This window comes from Siniperca chuatsi, linkage group LG17, assembly GCF_020085105.1.
Source record: "Siniperca chuatsi isolate FFG_IHB_CAS linkage group LG17, ASM2008510v1, whole genome shotgun sequence".
Classification (NCBI taxonomy): domain Eukaryota; kingdom Metazoa; phylum Chordata; class Actinopteri; order Centrarchiformes; family Sinipercidae; genus Siniperca; species Siniperca chuatsi.
The window spans coordinates 25044110-25060761 of NC_058058.1; the positions used below are offsets into that span (position 1 = coordinate 25044110).

At 40.2% G+C, this 16652-nt stretch overlaps 1 protein-coding gene across 6 annotated transcripts in view; it reads left to right on the forward strand.

Annotated features, from left to right (window-relative positions):
• The window catches only part of LOC122864108 (retinoic acid receptor beta-like), a 202477-nt gene extending 187304 nt beyond the window's left edge, over positions 1-15173 (forward strand). For 5 of the 6 annotated variants that reach the window (XM_044171207.1, XM_044171206.1, XM_044171208.1 and 2 more), the window contains 2 exons: positions 3382-3540; positions 6786-15173. In XM_044171207.1, coding sequence (XP_044027142.1) covers positions 3382-3540; positions 6786-7039 — 413 coding nt within the window. In that variant the 3' untranslated portion in view covers positions 7040-15173. The remainder of the gene's footprint in view (positions 1-3381; positions 3541-6785) is intronic. The other variant, XM_044171209.1, reaches the window with a different exon arrangement.
• The last annotated feature ends 1479 nt before the right edge of the window (positions 15174-16652 follow it).

Below are 16652 nucleotides of genomic sequence, written 5' to 3' on the forward strand. Positions count from 1 at the left end.
AATATAACTTACAGAGAAAGGAAAGGACACAAATATTAGTGTAAAGCACGGCTTCCTTAGCAGTACTGGAGTCACATCGTCACATGTTGCATATGTGTAAAAGCTGGGAGCAGTTCAACCAAAGAATGAAAAAATCTAGAATATACAGTACAAATCAAATCTGTCTGCCGTACCTGAAAAAAATCATGCAATTTAATTTCTGTTGGGCTTTAAAAGTAAACAGTATGTCTCATGTAAAAAGCAAAGATTTGAAAAGAATCCAAATAATTTGGAGTCCAGAAGTTTTCTTTTTTCTTTTTCAATGTCTTGTTAATCACCTCGTGACCCCTCAGATTTAGCTTGTGACCCCCAGGTTGGGAAAAACTGAAGTATCAGGTATCTGCAGCTTCAGCCAAGAAACATCAGTGTCTGTCTGCACAATCCCATAACACTCCTTCATTGGGTAAGATGTATACTTATTTAGCATAAATTCCGATTTAAAGACGTAAAAATAGTTGATAGTGTCGTCTCGGAGTACATCAAGTGGAATGATTAAACTGATCCACTCCACATTCAAACCATGCTTGACTGCTCTCCATTCAACATAGTCGGCCCATATTGATTTCTCCAGTTAAATATTGAGTGGAGCTGCAGCCCAGGTTTGGGATGAAAGTACGCCAGCCTCCACGGGAGTCTGAAACCAGGTCAACCACAGGTTGCTATCATTGAGACAGCACTAGCCTGACTGCCAAATATGGGAGGGAGAGGAGAGGACAGAGGGGTGACGTACAGGTATGTCACAGCAGCGTCAGTTAGCTGATGGATTGTCTGAACTTCCCCTCCCAGAGGAAATGAGCTTGCTCTGGTTGTTTTCCACCAAGATACCCGAGGCATGACTAATTCTCTCACGTCAGGCTACACACACATTAACACACAGAGTTTTACTGTCAGTCCACCAAAAGTTACACGGCTTCACTTCTTATTATCACTCTCCTCTCTCCCCTCTACTCGTCATTTTCATCGGTGCTCAGGCTTCATCGCTGCTGGGTTTTCATTCAACAATATATATTTATATACTCAATCCCCAGAGCCCTGGCAAATATTACAGGTTCTTGCATAATCCATGGACACTGTGAGGCACCTCTGATTGCATCTGTAATCACACACCTTGACTGCAGGTCCAGCAGCTGCTGATTTCAGTGCACACACTGCCACCTTATGGCCTGATGGTGTAGAGTGTGTGTTCAGGAACAGACTCAACTTCAAATGTAATCTTCAATGTCTTACATGACATTTTTAGAAAAGCCCATTTGCGTAATATCTGCGACATTATTATACTTAAAATCAATCACTTGGAAACCTGAGAGGACACCTAGTTTTTATTTAGTAGGGCTGCAACTAACAATCATTTTCATTATTGATTTATCTGCTGATATTTTTTTCAGTTAATTAATTAGTTAGTGTATATGTCGGATTTATATTACCATCACAATTTCCCAAATCCCAAGGTGATGTCTTCAGTTGTCTTGTGTTGTCCAACCAACAGTCAAACACCCCGAAATATTCAAGTTACAATAAAAATACAATAAAAAGCAGCAAATGTTTCAGAAGGTGGAACCATAAATCTAACTGAACTACCACTAAGTCAGTCATTCCAAATTTATTTCAAACCAAAACATGTCTTCAAACATTAGACAAATCAAGTGGGTATCTTCCAAAGTTACAGTCTTCTTGGTATTAAATTCCCTAGCTGTGGAGGAGCTACGATAAAGAGGGAATTTTGCACTGAATGAAGCGTAACTTTGGAACCCACTTAATTTGACCGACTGCCGAAGCCTCATTTCATCTTCAGCTGAACTTGAGAAGACATTTTTACACAGAACAGGGACTGTAGATTTTGTCCCCCATCACTTACATTGAAATTGCTTTTGGAAGGGATTTCTTTCTGGCCAGTATGGACAAGGACGATTATAGCTACCAAAACCTCTTTCAATGTACATATGGGTATGGGAATAATGTTTTAAGACAGATTTGAAAAAAGGTGAACCTGTCCTTTAAATTCTAGTGAAGTTTTACAAAGACAGCAAATATGTCAAGCTGAATTTTAGGGAGATACATATTAAATGTTGCAGGAGTTAGAATATTTCACATTGATAGATTAGTGCAGCCAGTGATGGTGTGGAATAATATGATTTTAACAACCTTAAAGGAAAACTATAGTTTAATACAACTTGGGTTTTATTCTTGTAGCTCTGGCCATCAGTTATAACAACATTATACTCACCAAAGATCTCAGAACTCATGACATCACTAAAATTAGGTCCAACGGGTCAACAAAACAGTCAGACCATCAGACAGGGAGTAAACAAGTTGACAGTTTTTCCAGATGAGATACTACTGTATCTGGAGGTAAAACCAAAAGTGAGCACACCTGTAACGTCACTAGTAATCCTTCATTTCACAGGGAAACCTTGAGTGTGCACAGCCCTGGGAAGAGGACCCAGGAAGTCAGTCTATAACTGTTTATCTGGTAACATTACCATCCTCCTTCGTTATCTCTTCTAAAACAGTTTGACTAACCGGGGGGGGGGGGGGGGTCTGATCATCTGACCACTTATGTTTGTTGCCCCGTCGGACTGACTTTTAGTGCTTTAGTTCTCAGTTATAATAAAGCATTACTGGCTAGGGTTGTGTAATCTGCTGGACTCTGCAAATTGCAAATGGCAGAGAAATTCTAATGTGATGAAAATAAAATGGCAGTTGGTCTTCCCCACATATGATTAATATGATGTGTAATAAAGTGAATAAAAAAGCACAAACATGAAACACGGCTGAGAAATCTGGAGTCAAAGGAAACTGCCCGCTAAAAGGTCCAAAACATTTTTTGATCAGGGATTTGAGTCAGCGTCTCTATTCAGAGAGCAGAGGCGCTGGTGCATTTGACCACTGAGTCATCCTAATAATCAGTGTGTGCCGAAAAGCAGTCTCTGAATAGATGCATAGCTTTGAATGCCGCGTCTTCTGATTAGTTTTAATGCGTTCAGTTGTTGCTTCCCTGCTGTTTGAGACTTTAAAACCTCCGTTATCGGAGCTTAACAACTCAAAAGAAAGGATTCAAATTAGTTTTCTGCTCAAGTTATCTAATTGTAACCATCTCTGCAATATCTTCTCTGCAGCAAATTAGTTGACATAATGAGATAAACGCTTCCTTCTTAATCAAACCAGGCTTCATGCTATAATACATGTATTAGCCTCTAGCTTGTCTGAATCAGATAAAGCCAAGAGATTGATGGATTTGTCATTATTGAGCCTCAAGTCTTGATTTGACTTGATTTGTGTGTGTGTGTGTGTGTGTGTGTGTGTGTGTGTGTGTGTGTGTGTGTGTGTGTGTGTGTGTGTCAGACCGTCAGGACCTGGAGGAGCCCTCCAAGGTGGACCAGCTCCAGGAGCCACTCCTGGAGGCTTTGAAGATCTACGTGAGGAAGCGTCGGCCCAGCAAACCGCACATGTTCCCCAAAACCCTGATGAAGATCACGGATCTGCGCAGTATCAGCGCTAAAGGTAGGAGGGATAGCAACTTGCAGTTATGTCAGGTGATTGCAATTAAAAATCCCAATAGTATGTCTAGGTCTGCTGCAGGTCTCCGTGTGCCTCAGACAAACTAGGTCGTACAACCACAACAAGTGTTTAAACCTGTTCTCAATGGCCAGAACTCGAAGGCGGGGGACAAGTCTGCTGTGTCTTTGTAATCCGGACATAATGACTTGTAAGATAACGCACATTCATGATATTTGAGAGGGAAGTTCCAAAGCTGCCTACTTTCACACCTCCGCACAATTAGCCAATCACTGCATAAAGTGGGCGTGATTGTCGAATCGTCTGTTGCGGAAATGTACACGCATTTGTGGTCGCAGCCCCCTCTGTAGAGCTGCCACGCGTGTAGAGCAGCTGTATTTTTCCCCACTCTGAATTCCCATTTTCAGTTTCATTTGAATGATATCCTCAATGTTACTTAACGTAGAAATGCGAGAGTCTCCCAGATAATGTAGCAATCCTATAGGTTCATGTTATGGCCACCAGTTCTAATCATTTCAACTTTGTTTCTGAGAAATCATAGTTTGTCTAGCAGTCCGGCGTGCCAGCCTCTAAATACTGAAACACCCATCAGCCTCGACCACCACTGCTATGGAGAAGACGCCAGTCAGAGGCGCAAAAAAAAAAAAATTCATCCAGAATTTGAAAGTAAATTGATTTAATGCAGATTGTGTTGTCAGTTTTCTTGAAGAGTTGTAGTTGACTTCTCACCAAGTTTTCATGTACACAAGTTTGTACCTTCAACTTTTTTATCAAAGTACCAGATATTTTTCAAACAGGAGAGTTTCAGTGCTCCAACTGTGGGTCACCTGGAGTTTTCCACAGAGAAAATGACTATTTACTTCTGGAACTAGGGGTGCCTGAAATAGCTGCCCCCACTTTAGTATGCTGTCAGACGCTGCGAGACGATCCAAGTGTGTCATTGGATGCACACTTAGGCCTATAAGTTTTTGTGGGATAGCCACGTCCTGCCCCAATAGTTCGAGAATCGTGATTCTTCTATATTATCCTCTTCTTCGTCTGTCGGTCTCCAAGCAGCAAACCTCGCTGCCCAGTTGTGAAACTTGTCTCAAGCTGCAGTTGAGCTAATGGCGCTAGATGCTAGCTCCGAGAAACTGACTGGATTGAAGTCAGTAGGAAAATGCTCCAATTTCTCTCTTGAAATACGAAATCAATATATTAGTTATGAAAGAAATTACAGTCTCCGTAGCTAATTTCACTTCTTCTAATGTGTGTGTGGAAGGAGATTTGAGAATCAATGTTGCATTAATGAGATAATAAGACTTAAAGAGGTATACTGTATATTGCTGAATGTATTTGTTTGATTGAAGGGGGGTCTCAGTCAGCCTGGTGGTCTGTGCTCAGCCCCGTGGTTTAAAGGCAAACTCCACTCAGGAACTCATTTAAAAAGTTATGCTGCATGGCGTCTGATAAAGTCCATACAACATGGTCGTTAGAAGCTCATGGTCCTCCCCCCTGCATATGTCGGCTGCCCAGTGTAGCTGTAATGTATTCTCAGAAGCATGGCCTATAAACTGGGGACTGCTACTATCAAGACATTCTGCCGACTTTGATAACAAATTTACTTCTGTGACGGCTGAGAATGCTACAAAGGCAGAGTTGATGTGGCACTGACGATCTGTAACAGTCTGATAACATGTCATACATGATGTTATGTCATCCCATCTTTATTACTGTAATTAACTAATCATATTAACAATGCATCAAATGACTACGCGTAAAGAAAGTGGAGCATTTAGCAGCTAAAGAGCCACACATTTTTCTCAGGAGTTGGTGGAGACCAAAACAGAGCTAAAATGCTAATTATTATTGGGCTTATATTCATCAGGTGACCAGAAACACTACATGTTCTAAACTCTACATGAATGCTAAAGGCCTCAGTATGCTTCACACTAACAGGTTGTGCGACATGTTGAAGCCATAACAACTTTATAAAGCCATTTTATGTCAGATGTAGCGTTTGCAGTTGGTTGTGGAGTTCCTCTGACACAGCATGAAGTCAACATTAACATATCTAGATTGCATTTAGTTCAGAGCCGGACTCCTTATAAGGAACATACAGAGTGAGCACATTACCTCGCGTTTAACTTCTTCTTCTTCTAAACTGGGTGACTGGAAAACCCTATTGATTTGAACTTTCTGTTGCTAACTTTTAATGCACATTCTGGACTGGCTCATAGTACTGAGCCTTTAACCCCGTATGAGCCTGAGTGTACTTTGAGATCCTCAAAGGCCCTCCTGCCCCTCTGCAGACCTGGGCCCCTTGACTTTGGAATGACCTGCCTGAAGAAGTTATTGTAGACATATTATACTTTACCTTATACTTTATCCTCTTTGTATCTTTCTTTAAATCCCATCTTTTAAACTTGCCTCTTTGTAATGTTGCATAGGTTTCCTGTCAGTGCCCTGCACTGGCTTTGATCTGGAGTCGGCCCCCGGGCGCTGCACAGTGGCTGCCCACTGCTCCTGATACTAAGGATGGGTTAAATGCAGAGAATGAATTTCACTATGCGTTGTACTGTGTATGATTGTGTATGTGACAATAAACTTGATTTGATTTTTTTTTATTTGGTTGAACAGGTAGCATTACCAGCATATGGTTTTATAATTTATTCTGGGTTTAACTCTGGTTTTATTTATTTATTTATTTTTTCTCTTCTTTATCTGGTGTCCTCTAAAGCAGCTTAACGTTACTTTTACTGTACAGTGCACAATAAAAGCAGGTTCCTGCATCTGAAAGTTTTTTTTATGATTATTTTACACAAGATGTCTGACCAGAGAAATCATGTTGATTTTACTCGGAAGTATGTAAAACCAGCAATAAAACCTGCCTCATTTTGCCTTAAAAAGCTAAAAAATGTCCACTTCCTAGATTTTTCTTTATCAGTCAACCTCGTCTCATGGAGACGTTAGTGGAGTTTGCTCAGTAGTCATGGAGATGGCTCAGTTATCAAGGGAAATTTTGAGTGAGTGGTTGTATATGGGGGAGATTGTAAAGTATTGCCACATGTAATGTTGACCTGTCATCCATTATGATGAAGACCATGAGATGTGGTTGAAAGCTCAGAAAAAAGATAGTAAGGGGGCCTTGAGTTAAAAAAAAAAATCAAACTACTATCTCTAATGTCAAGAATGAACTTTCACACTCCAATTTTAATCCTAATTTTTTTGCCCACATCATGGTCTTGCAGGAGCAGAGCGGGTCATCTCTCTGAAGATGGAGATACCGGGTTCCATGCCGCCACTCATCCAGGAGATGCTGGAGAACTCGGAGGGCCAAGATGGCCAGAGCAGCAGTAGCAGCAGCAACAGCAGCACTTCAGCTGAGGCGGGGGCGAGCCCCAGCAATAAGGGCAGCCCCAACGAGGACGCCGCTGCTGTTGAGTCGCCAGAGTCCTTGGACACCGAGGGGGCTACAGCCACACCACCCAGTGACGAGCCTTAGGGTGCCAAGCCCTAGGGTGCGTTTCGAAACTCTCTCTGACATTCCTTTGCACAAAAAAGGAACAGCCGGACAAGGTGCCGACCCCCTTTGACCCCTCTACCCACTCCTTTGCTTGGTATTACGTTATCTTTATTTCCTCGTCCTATTTTTCGCCCCCATTCCTCTAAAATTCCTTCCTTAAAAAGAAAACGTCAACACGGAGGCCTCAAAGGATCAGTGCTTTGTGTATAATTCTGAATTGAGCTCTTATTTGGCGTGGTGTCTCTGGGACAGGGACTGTGACAGGGAGGGCGTGGCACTCGCAAACCGCCAGAGATGATACTCCTCAGGTCTCCTGTGTAAATTCTTATCTGCATGACGGGAGTTTGATAAGTGGTTTTACTCCTCTCTCTCGCTCTCTTTCTCTCTCTCTCTCCCTCTCTTTCTCTGTCCTCATCTCTTTTCATCTCTCGTATTGTTGGCATATGTACATTGTACATATCATTGTATGGTTAGATCTCAATGATGAATTTTGTGGTGCTTTTTTCATTGTCTTAAATATTATCTGAGGCGATACATCAAGGTTTAAAACTGGACTACCTGCAAGTCCTTCAAAAAGTTATTTAGAATGTTATTGCATATAGTTATTATGGAAGTCTAATATTTTCTATTTGTTCCACTATTTAAAACTGTTTTTGTCTTTTATAACACTTATTGGTTCATGTCTCTACATGAATGAGTGTACATCCACACCGCCAGAATGCAAAGCTTCTCTCCATACTGACAGTCAGTATGGAGACAGTTCAACTGTTTCCTCAAAGGAGGGAAGCACAACAGCAGAAGCCTTTGATACACACTCATCAGATTGACCACGTCTGTTTAACTCTTAGTCTCAACAGGAACTGCAGAGACTCGACGTGCGAGATTAGATTTAGAATGAGCCAGTCTATGAAATCAACTCATTTGGTGGCTGTATCTCCTCAGTGAATCAGTTTACCTCACTGTCAAAACAAATTGTGAAAATTAGGTTGCTGATAGATGCCAGAGATATTTCTGCAGCAGGCTGTGATCACATAGGATACTTTTTGTATCCATTTCCCTGTTCCCTTCTACTTTAACTGGACCATGATTCATCTTAAACTGTGTTGCACTTTATTATCATCATCTGGTCAGTTAAGAAGTTTAACAAGTTTAAAAGCCAATGTTGTGCCACAATTTATTTCCCCTAAAAAATCAGTTTCCCCGAGGCATCACGCTTATTTTTACTGGTCGCAAACCGCAACTGTCTATGAGGAAGGTGTCTGGCTTCACATTAGTCTACTTGCTATTTATTTATCTAATTTCCACCCACATGATTTTGTTGTTCAGTGGAAAAATTACCAGTACGAGAGGGAAACCAATTTTTTAGAGACACAAGGGAATATAAATGTTGGCGCAACAACAATGAAACCGAGAGCCGATGAAAATAAATCCTTGAAACGGACATCATGTATCCACGTTCTCTCTTTCCAGACTGGCATGTTGCCCTCCTGTTAGCAAACGGAGCCAGCACTGCCTGGTGTAAATTGAGTCTATGTAACTTTTGCTGAACAGTGGCCCAAGAGGCAAGTAGGGATAGTGGTAAATGCTAAAACATAGTCTAACAGTAGAACAAAGAGAAGAAAGTCACAAAGTCATTGAACTGACTCAATTTCAGTTACACACAACAATCTTACGTTAGCTTACATTAGCTAGCATAAGACAGCATAAGCTTCCGGTCATACCAGCACAAGGCTGTAGCAGTAAAACCCCTGAGCAGTGAACTTAGCAAGGGTGTTTTATTGCTTATGAGATTAGCTTTTCATTCGTAAGAGAATGAATGTGCTAATTCTGCTTTCAAAAGTTACATAACCTCGCTCAGGTTTAAAATCCAGTTTTGTTACAACTTTGGTATTTTCTTTTTTTGTAGTTTTGGTCATTAGTTATGCTAATCTTACCACAGTAACTGTGCTAAGGTCTGGGAACACAACAACATAGCTTCAACCAAGCCTGATGGGGAATCAGACAGGTTGTAAAGAAGCCAACAGTTTAGCCAGATTATCAAAAACCCTGGGAGTAAAAACAGAAAGTGAACACGCCCGAAATGTTGCTAATTGCACAGGAAAACTGTTCACATGCACAACTACGGAAAGTATGGCAGGTCAAAGTAAAACCAGAAAGTCGTCTGGTGATGAATGTTTACCACGGACAGTTTGGGTCATAATTTTAGCATTCATCTTTGATTTGTCTTCAAATAGTTTGCCTAACCTGTCTGACCGTTTGACTTCTTTTTAGCAATGTTGCCGTGTTCCCAGATCTCATTAAGCAATTAAGTTGGTGAGTAGTGTTATAAACTATACCCAAGTTCTAATAAACCAGAATCATCCTCTAAGTTATGACATTAAAAGAAAACTACAGTTTATTACAACTTGGGTTTCATTTTTGTGTTATAATTTCGTGTTATAATAACATTGTACTCACCGAAGTAATTAATGAGATCTCGTAAAGTGGCGACAGTGCTAAAAATAGGTCCAACAGGGCAACAAACATGAGCAGTCAGACAATTCGTTTTAAACAAACCCCACGTTAGCCAAATTTATTTTGGAAAGAAAAAGAAAACGGTAAAATTATTACCCAAACAGAACAGACAAACTTCCTGGTTCAACTTGGACCTATCGTACGTAACATAGTTATGCCCGCTCAAAGTTTTGCTTGTGTAATAAGGAACTATTTGTCATGTAACAGGTGCACTAACTTTGGTTTTGCTTTCAAATAAAGCAGTAGCTAATCTGGCAAAACTGTTGGCTTGTTTACAACCTGTCTGATTGTCTGACTGATTGTGGTTCTTGCCCCATTGCACCTATTTTTAGTGATGTCACCATGGTCCAAGCGCACAGCTATTACTTTGGTGAGTACGATGTTATCATAACCTACAGAAATCATGGCCAAAACTACAAAAAAAAAGACCCAAATTGTAATAAACCGTAATTTTTCTGTAGCGCTTTTGTTGCTTTAGGTCGCATCTAACACTCCTTGTACCCTTTAAATTTTTGCTTTCTATGTTAACTAGCAGTGCTAGGTTTTGGGTTTGAGCTTTCAGTCTGATCACAGCCTAAGGTAGCTTTGACTTTTCAAAAACTGCCTGAATGTCAGCCTAATGAGTGTGTATCTACCACTAATAGCATGTACAACCAACCGGGCTCTACAAATGCACATGGGCTCTGTTATGGCCTTATGAGCAGAGCTCCTCAACCCGCTTTTCTCCTTTCCTTTTCAGAAGTGTCTTGTTTGAACCGGTGAAACACGGGGGCAATGCAATCCTTAAAACACACTGATGACGATTGTACACTAATGTAGAAAGCACACGGTGGGATGGGATCCACAAATCCTCTCCGAACGTTCGCCTTGCTCTTCAGACTTGACAGTGTAAGCTACATTTAATGATGCAGAATGAGATTCCACATGACCTTTCAACCCCCTGAGAAGTGCAGACGAGTAAAGCTTCTCATTGGACAGTAGATCCGACTGAGCTCTTAATTTCATTGGCATAGAAGTAGGCAGCGTGTCTTAGATCAGATGAGGTGGTCCTGCTGAAATTAAAAGATGATCCTAGAAAACTGCTTTTCTCCACAGCTGAGGTCACACATGATACTGAACAATAAGAAACAAACTCCATTATATCCTCCTATAGGACCCAGATCCCTCACTACCCTGCTGTCCCTGCTGGCTGAATAACGGCTCCAATATATCAAGTGGTCGTTCATTTACAGCACAGGACAAACTAACTGTAGCACTTAAAAATGTTGAACCATTGAAATGTAGCTGTAATACTGAAACTGAACAATATGAAGGCAGTAGAACCTCTGCAACCAAATGAGGAGGACAAAGTTCAGCTTTAAAGAAGTTAAGCACAAACGTTATACATCACAGAGAATAGTGATATTAAACGGCTTTGGAAATGCTTTCACACTGCTTTGTGAAAAGATGTGTTTCTTCATTTCGGAAATGATGCAGGAAGTACTGTAGGTCTGGAGCACTACAGATGTCTCAGCCTTGGTTTAAACTAGTGAAGGTTTATAAGCAGATATTTGTGCCATCAGGTACTGAATTTGGTTAATCTGAATTTGTGTTTCGTCATTTCAAGCTGTATATCAAGTTTTGAATTTATTTGCATTGACTTTGTATATACAGGTTTGAAACCAAACTGAATTAAATCTAAGTTCAAAGTGTGGTGCTACAGTGTAAACAAGTTTAGATGAACCACATGGAATGAATTGATGATATGAAATGACATGAGAGTGATAGGACATGTTGCCATGTTGTCATTTTCAGATGGGTGAATTAGCTGAGTGTGTGCTGTTGCATTTTAAGTTGAATTTTACAAATCTGAGTTCTTTAAAATTTAATTGAATGTGAAATACTTCTACGGCCTTCTTTGTGTCAGGTTTGACAGTTCTTTCCTAACCTTGGAAACAGCAGTCGACAAAACAATCTCAAGGTCCACTTGTTCTGGAGCTTTTGACCCTATCACATGATCTTCATCAGCAGATAAAGTTTGCTTAGTTGTCATGGAACTATAGATGTTCAAATTTTCCAAGATTCTGAGCAGTTGTAGGACTTGTCATCCATGTTGGCTAAGAAAAAATAGTTAGACATTTTGGGAAATGCACTTATTTGCTGGAGCCAGGACTTAGCTTAGCATAAAGACTGGAGAGAGCCTGTCTAACTGTTTTCCCGTTTCCAAAGTTAAAAAATATCCCTAGTTCAAAAATGCGTTCATGGCTTAACCTTGGAAACAGTAGCTGAGAAGTTGGGTTATCAGAATTTATTAAATTGTCAAAACAATATTAACTCAAGGTCAACTTACTCACTTGTTCTGGAGCTTTCAGCCGCATCCCACGTCATCAGATGGACTATCCGGAATTACTCCCTATTGCACTACATTTACGTGCGCCCTTTTACGTGAGTGTCCGAAATCTTTGTGGGTAATATATGCGCTATATAGTTCAATGTTCAATATCTCAATTTACTGCTTACTATAGAGCAAACCATTGAGTGTCTGTTTTATAGGGTTGTAGGGAATTAGTGATTTGAGACAGTGATGTTTAAACCTTCGATGATTGTGAGCACTTTTGGGACTTCTTGTCCAAGCTGGCTTAAAGGTTAAGCTTTACAGTTCTTCTTGACCCTGGAAACTAATTTATAAAATTATTAAGTTTGATGACACTTAGTTCCTTAAATACAAATGTGAAAACCTGATGCAAAATCAAACTTAATATGGCACCTGTTTTTTGGCACAAATATCTTCCCATACATGTTGTCCTAAACACCTCACAATGTTTGCAGAGATATAAACTGTACATGAAACTGTTGCAGTGACTAGATGAGTCCTGCAGCTTCTTGCATTTGATCCGAAATAGGAAAGTAAGACAACCCTTTAGGGCAGTGAAGGGTTCTGGGTCTCAGCAGCACATAATAAAAACCCATTTGCATTCCATCCCTGCTCAGAAATACATATCATAAGGGAAAGCAGAGGTGTTTCAGTTTTTCGTTTTAACGTGTTTGAATGTGAATAATGTCATGGAGTCTGTCAGAAGAATGATATGCAGTGTTAAGGAATACAGACTTCTATCTCAATGTAACATAGGAAATGCTCTCCCTTGGTTCTCTCTGTCTTGCTCTCCTGGTGAGAGATGAAGGGAGGCATCTTGGTGTTTTTCTTTTTCTTGTTTTTGAAGCTGGAAAACCTTCACAGCCGAAGAATGTCCACATCTAACCCTGAAGCGTCAGGCCAGCCCTCAGGCACCTGACTGCAGCAGGGACTGTTATCTGTTCCTCTAGGAAACAACTTCACAATGCTGAATTACTCTTGTTCATTTCTGTTGAATGTTGTACCGACGTAACTGTAATACTCTACTATCTAGCTCACTGCAGAGATGTTATATAAATGGTGTGTGCTTTGCATTCCAATTGGCAGCTCTGTGGAAAAGACGCTCTGTTATTTGTCCTTGGGAACATCAACAACTCGCATCCAAGTTTAAAAAAAAAAAAAAAAAAGGGAGGAGGAACTGGAACTTGGTGGGCTGATTTGGGCATCCAGGCCGTACACAACACACACACGCACACACACACACACACACACACACACACACACACACACACACACACACACACGTATGATTTGGGACAATGAGAACGAGAAGCCCATGAGGGGAGAAATGAACACCCAAGTCACCTCAGCGCCCAACATTGTCAATATGTTCTGTTCTTGTTCCATGTCAAACAACAGAGCTGCTTCCCCCCTCCTCAGCCAGGAAGCCAATCAGCTGTCGTCAATCAATCAAACCCAATCAATCGACAGCTATTTGGTTAACAGGTCAACTAATGAACCAGGGTTCGACCGATATGGGGTTTTGAAAATTGATAGACATTTTTATATATTATATTATGTGCCAATAATCAGTCCAAGGAAAAACTGATCTTCAGAACAGTTTGATAGCCTGGGGTGTTTTTTTAAGTGTAGCCCATGTCCCTCAACCTGCCTAGTCTATTAGGTTTCCCAGAATGCCTTTCAACAACACCCAGACAACCACCCTCCACTGGGAATTTCTTAAAGCTGCACTAATCAATATTTTTATATTAACAATGGATCTAATTACTATGTAAAATGTGAAAAGTGTCACTCCTACTGACAAACCCACGGAGAAAAATCACCCAACTCTGCAGTCCTACAGAGTGTTTTAGCTACTTGTAGTGCTTTGTTTTTGTTTTATAGCCCGCAACTTAACTAAACGCTCTCATCAAGCTAGTTTCCAACTGCTGCGAGCAGCTGTTTACAGTGTAAAAGCTCTGATAAATCCACTGTACTGTTGTGTTCACAGCTTGTTCTGCTGCCCCCAAGTGGCTAAACAATCAGTTATTGCAGCTTTAAAGTGTGGTTACATTTGGCCAATTATCTACAGAAATAAAACAATAAATGTATCCAAAAATCAAAGTTGAATTCAAATCTGGCATTTTTAAGAGTTTTGGGTGAATTCTCTTTTTAAATTTGAAAATTTGAATTGAATGCCTCAAATTTACAAATACTTGTTAAATCCCTGGAATATTACAGGAAGGGTAGTATTTAGTGTCTAAATACTCTCTAAGTATTTACACTTAGACACCAGAAATGAAAAACTGAAAGACTGTAATACTGCATTGATGGCATGTTATTCTGACTTTGGAGTATTCACGCATTATTCCAAGATGGTTACCCCTTTGCTAGCCTTGTAGTCACACCATATAAGCCTAATGAGCTATTTTTATTATGTTGCATATTTTTAGTGGCTCGTTGACACATGAAACAAACATGTGTAGCTATTTTTAATTAGCTGAATCAACTGAATTAGATTCAATAATGGATTTTATTTTGATGTAACCATAAGCGATGGTGGCTTTGCAGCCATTTTGCTGCCAATTGCTTATGTAATTCTTTTCTCCAGGTGTCAGAAATGACCAATATCTGACTCAAATTTCAAGCAGCAGGCTGACATGACGTTTTTTTCCACTCATAATTACAGTCTTAACAAATCTGAATCATCTGAATGACATGAATGCAACTAATTAAACTGCCCAACAAATTAAAACAGCATTACAGGTATAAAAACTCAATATCAGCCCCCCATATCGGTCTAACCCTAGATAAAACACCTTACCTAGGAGCCAGAAAACATGACTGTGAACCTCAATATCAATCATTAACAGTAACTCTGTTGTTGTCCATGGAGGTGTTCTTGGTAGACATCACAAACTGTCCACAGTCGCCTTTTTTCCATCGGTATCAGAGTACCTCACCACCAATCATATGCAGTGTTGTATAGTCGTGTTAATATGAGACATGACGGTCACATCTTACTGGCCATGGGGGTGGAAGGGGCAGGGGTCGTTGTGGATTTATCCCATCAAACCCTGTTGCCGGCCCATAGGGTGAAGTCGACCTCAGGAGCTGCTCTGAGGTTTGAGCTTCAATCTGTTTCAGCTCTCCATTTTGAATATTGTCTTTGTTTGTACATTAACATATGCTTTTTATGTTCATATACTGTTTAACTTTACCATGAACTGTCCTGGCAAAGTAATAAAATATATTTATTTTAAAATACTCGTGCGTGCATCCATAATGTAACATCTAAACCCAGGTAACCTTGTTAGAGAGTGATATGAATCTTGATGACATCCAGTGTGTGTGTACTGTTCAGCGTAGTAATTAGTAGGACTACCAACTCATTTGTTTTAAATTGCATTCAGATAGAGCGCTTTAAGTTGAAATCTGATGAAAAACTTTAAAGCTCTGATAGTGGCTCATTGTTTTGGTTTTACAGCCAGCAGCTTTACTGTTTAGGGTCACTCTCACCACTCTCATCAACCTTGTTTTCAACTGCAGCAGGCAGCTGTTTTCAGTGTAAAGCTGGTTTAAATCCGATTTATCAGATCAATCTCAGTTTGTACATTGTTAAGATGAATCCTCCATGCACGCCAAAGTTAATCACAGAGTTCCACAAGGTTCTGTGCTTGGACAAATTCTATTCACCTTATATATGCTTCATATATGCTTCCCTTGGGCAATATTTTTAGGAAACTTTCATTGTTATGCAGATGATACCCAATTATATCTATCGATCAAGCCAGATGAAACTAATCAGTTAGCTAAACTTCAAGCATGCCTTAAGGACATAAAAACCTGTATGACCTGCAACGATGTTACTTGTGGTTCATAGAGTCTCCAAAATTAGAATGGGAGCCAGAGCCTTCAGCCATCAAGCTCCTCTCCTGTGGAATCAGATCCTAGTTAGGGTTAAGAGTAGGCTTAAGACTTTCCTCTTTGACAAAGCTTATAGTTAGGGCCAGCTCAGGTGAGTCCTGAACCATCACTCAGTTATTCTGCTATAGGCCTAGACTGCCGGGAGACTTCCCATGATGCACCTCTCTCTTCCTCTCCATCTGTACACATTCTAATCCCATTAATGCATGTTACTAACTCTACATCTTTTCTCTCCTGGAGTTTTGTGCTTTCTTGTCTCTCTCTCCTCTCTCCTTCTGTCGCTTTCAGCAGGTACTTCTGCCTCCGGAGCTGTAGAGTCTGGATCTGTGATTGCAAGGCACATCCTGCTCGACAACCGCTACTACAATTATTATTATTAGTCTTATTACTATTATTATCGTTATTATTCCTATTATTATTATTATTACTATTATTATTTTATTAATATTATTACCACTACCATTACCATTATTTTAAATCGCAATGTGGAATTTGCAGTGTTCAATTGTATGTTCTCTTTCTTCCTGCTCTTCAACAAAACAAGTCAAATTTCTTTCTGTGCTCAATTCCCTGTCAAGAAAACTTTGGAAAAAAAAGGCTGGCATCAGTCATGTTAGCTAGCAACATTTAGTTATTAGCTAACTAGCAACTGCCTCAGAAGTATAATCATGCCGGCTGCAGTTGAACTTCAGAAAATGGAAAAGGAAACGGGAATCGAGCTTACAAATAAAACAGAACAGTCAGAGAGAATCACTCTTATTTCTGCAAAGCTAAAATTGGGGGCGAATGCGAATCTTGCCCAAACACAACACACAAAGG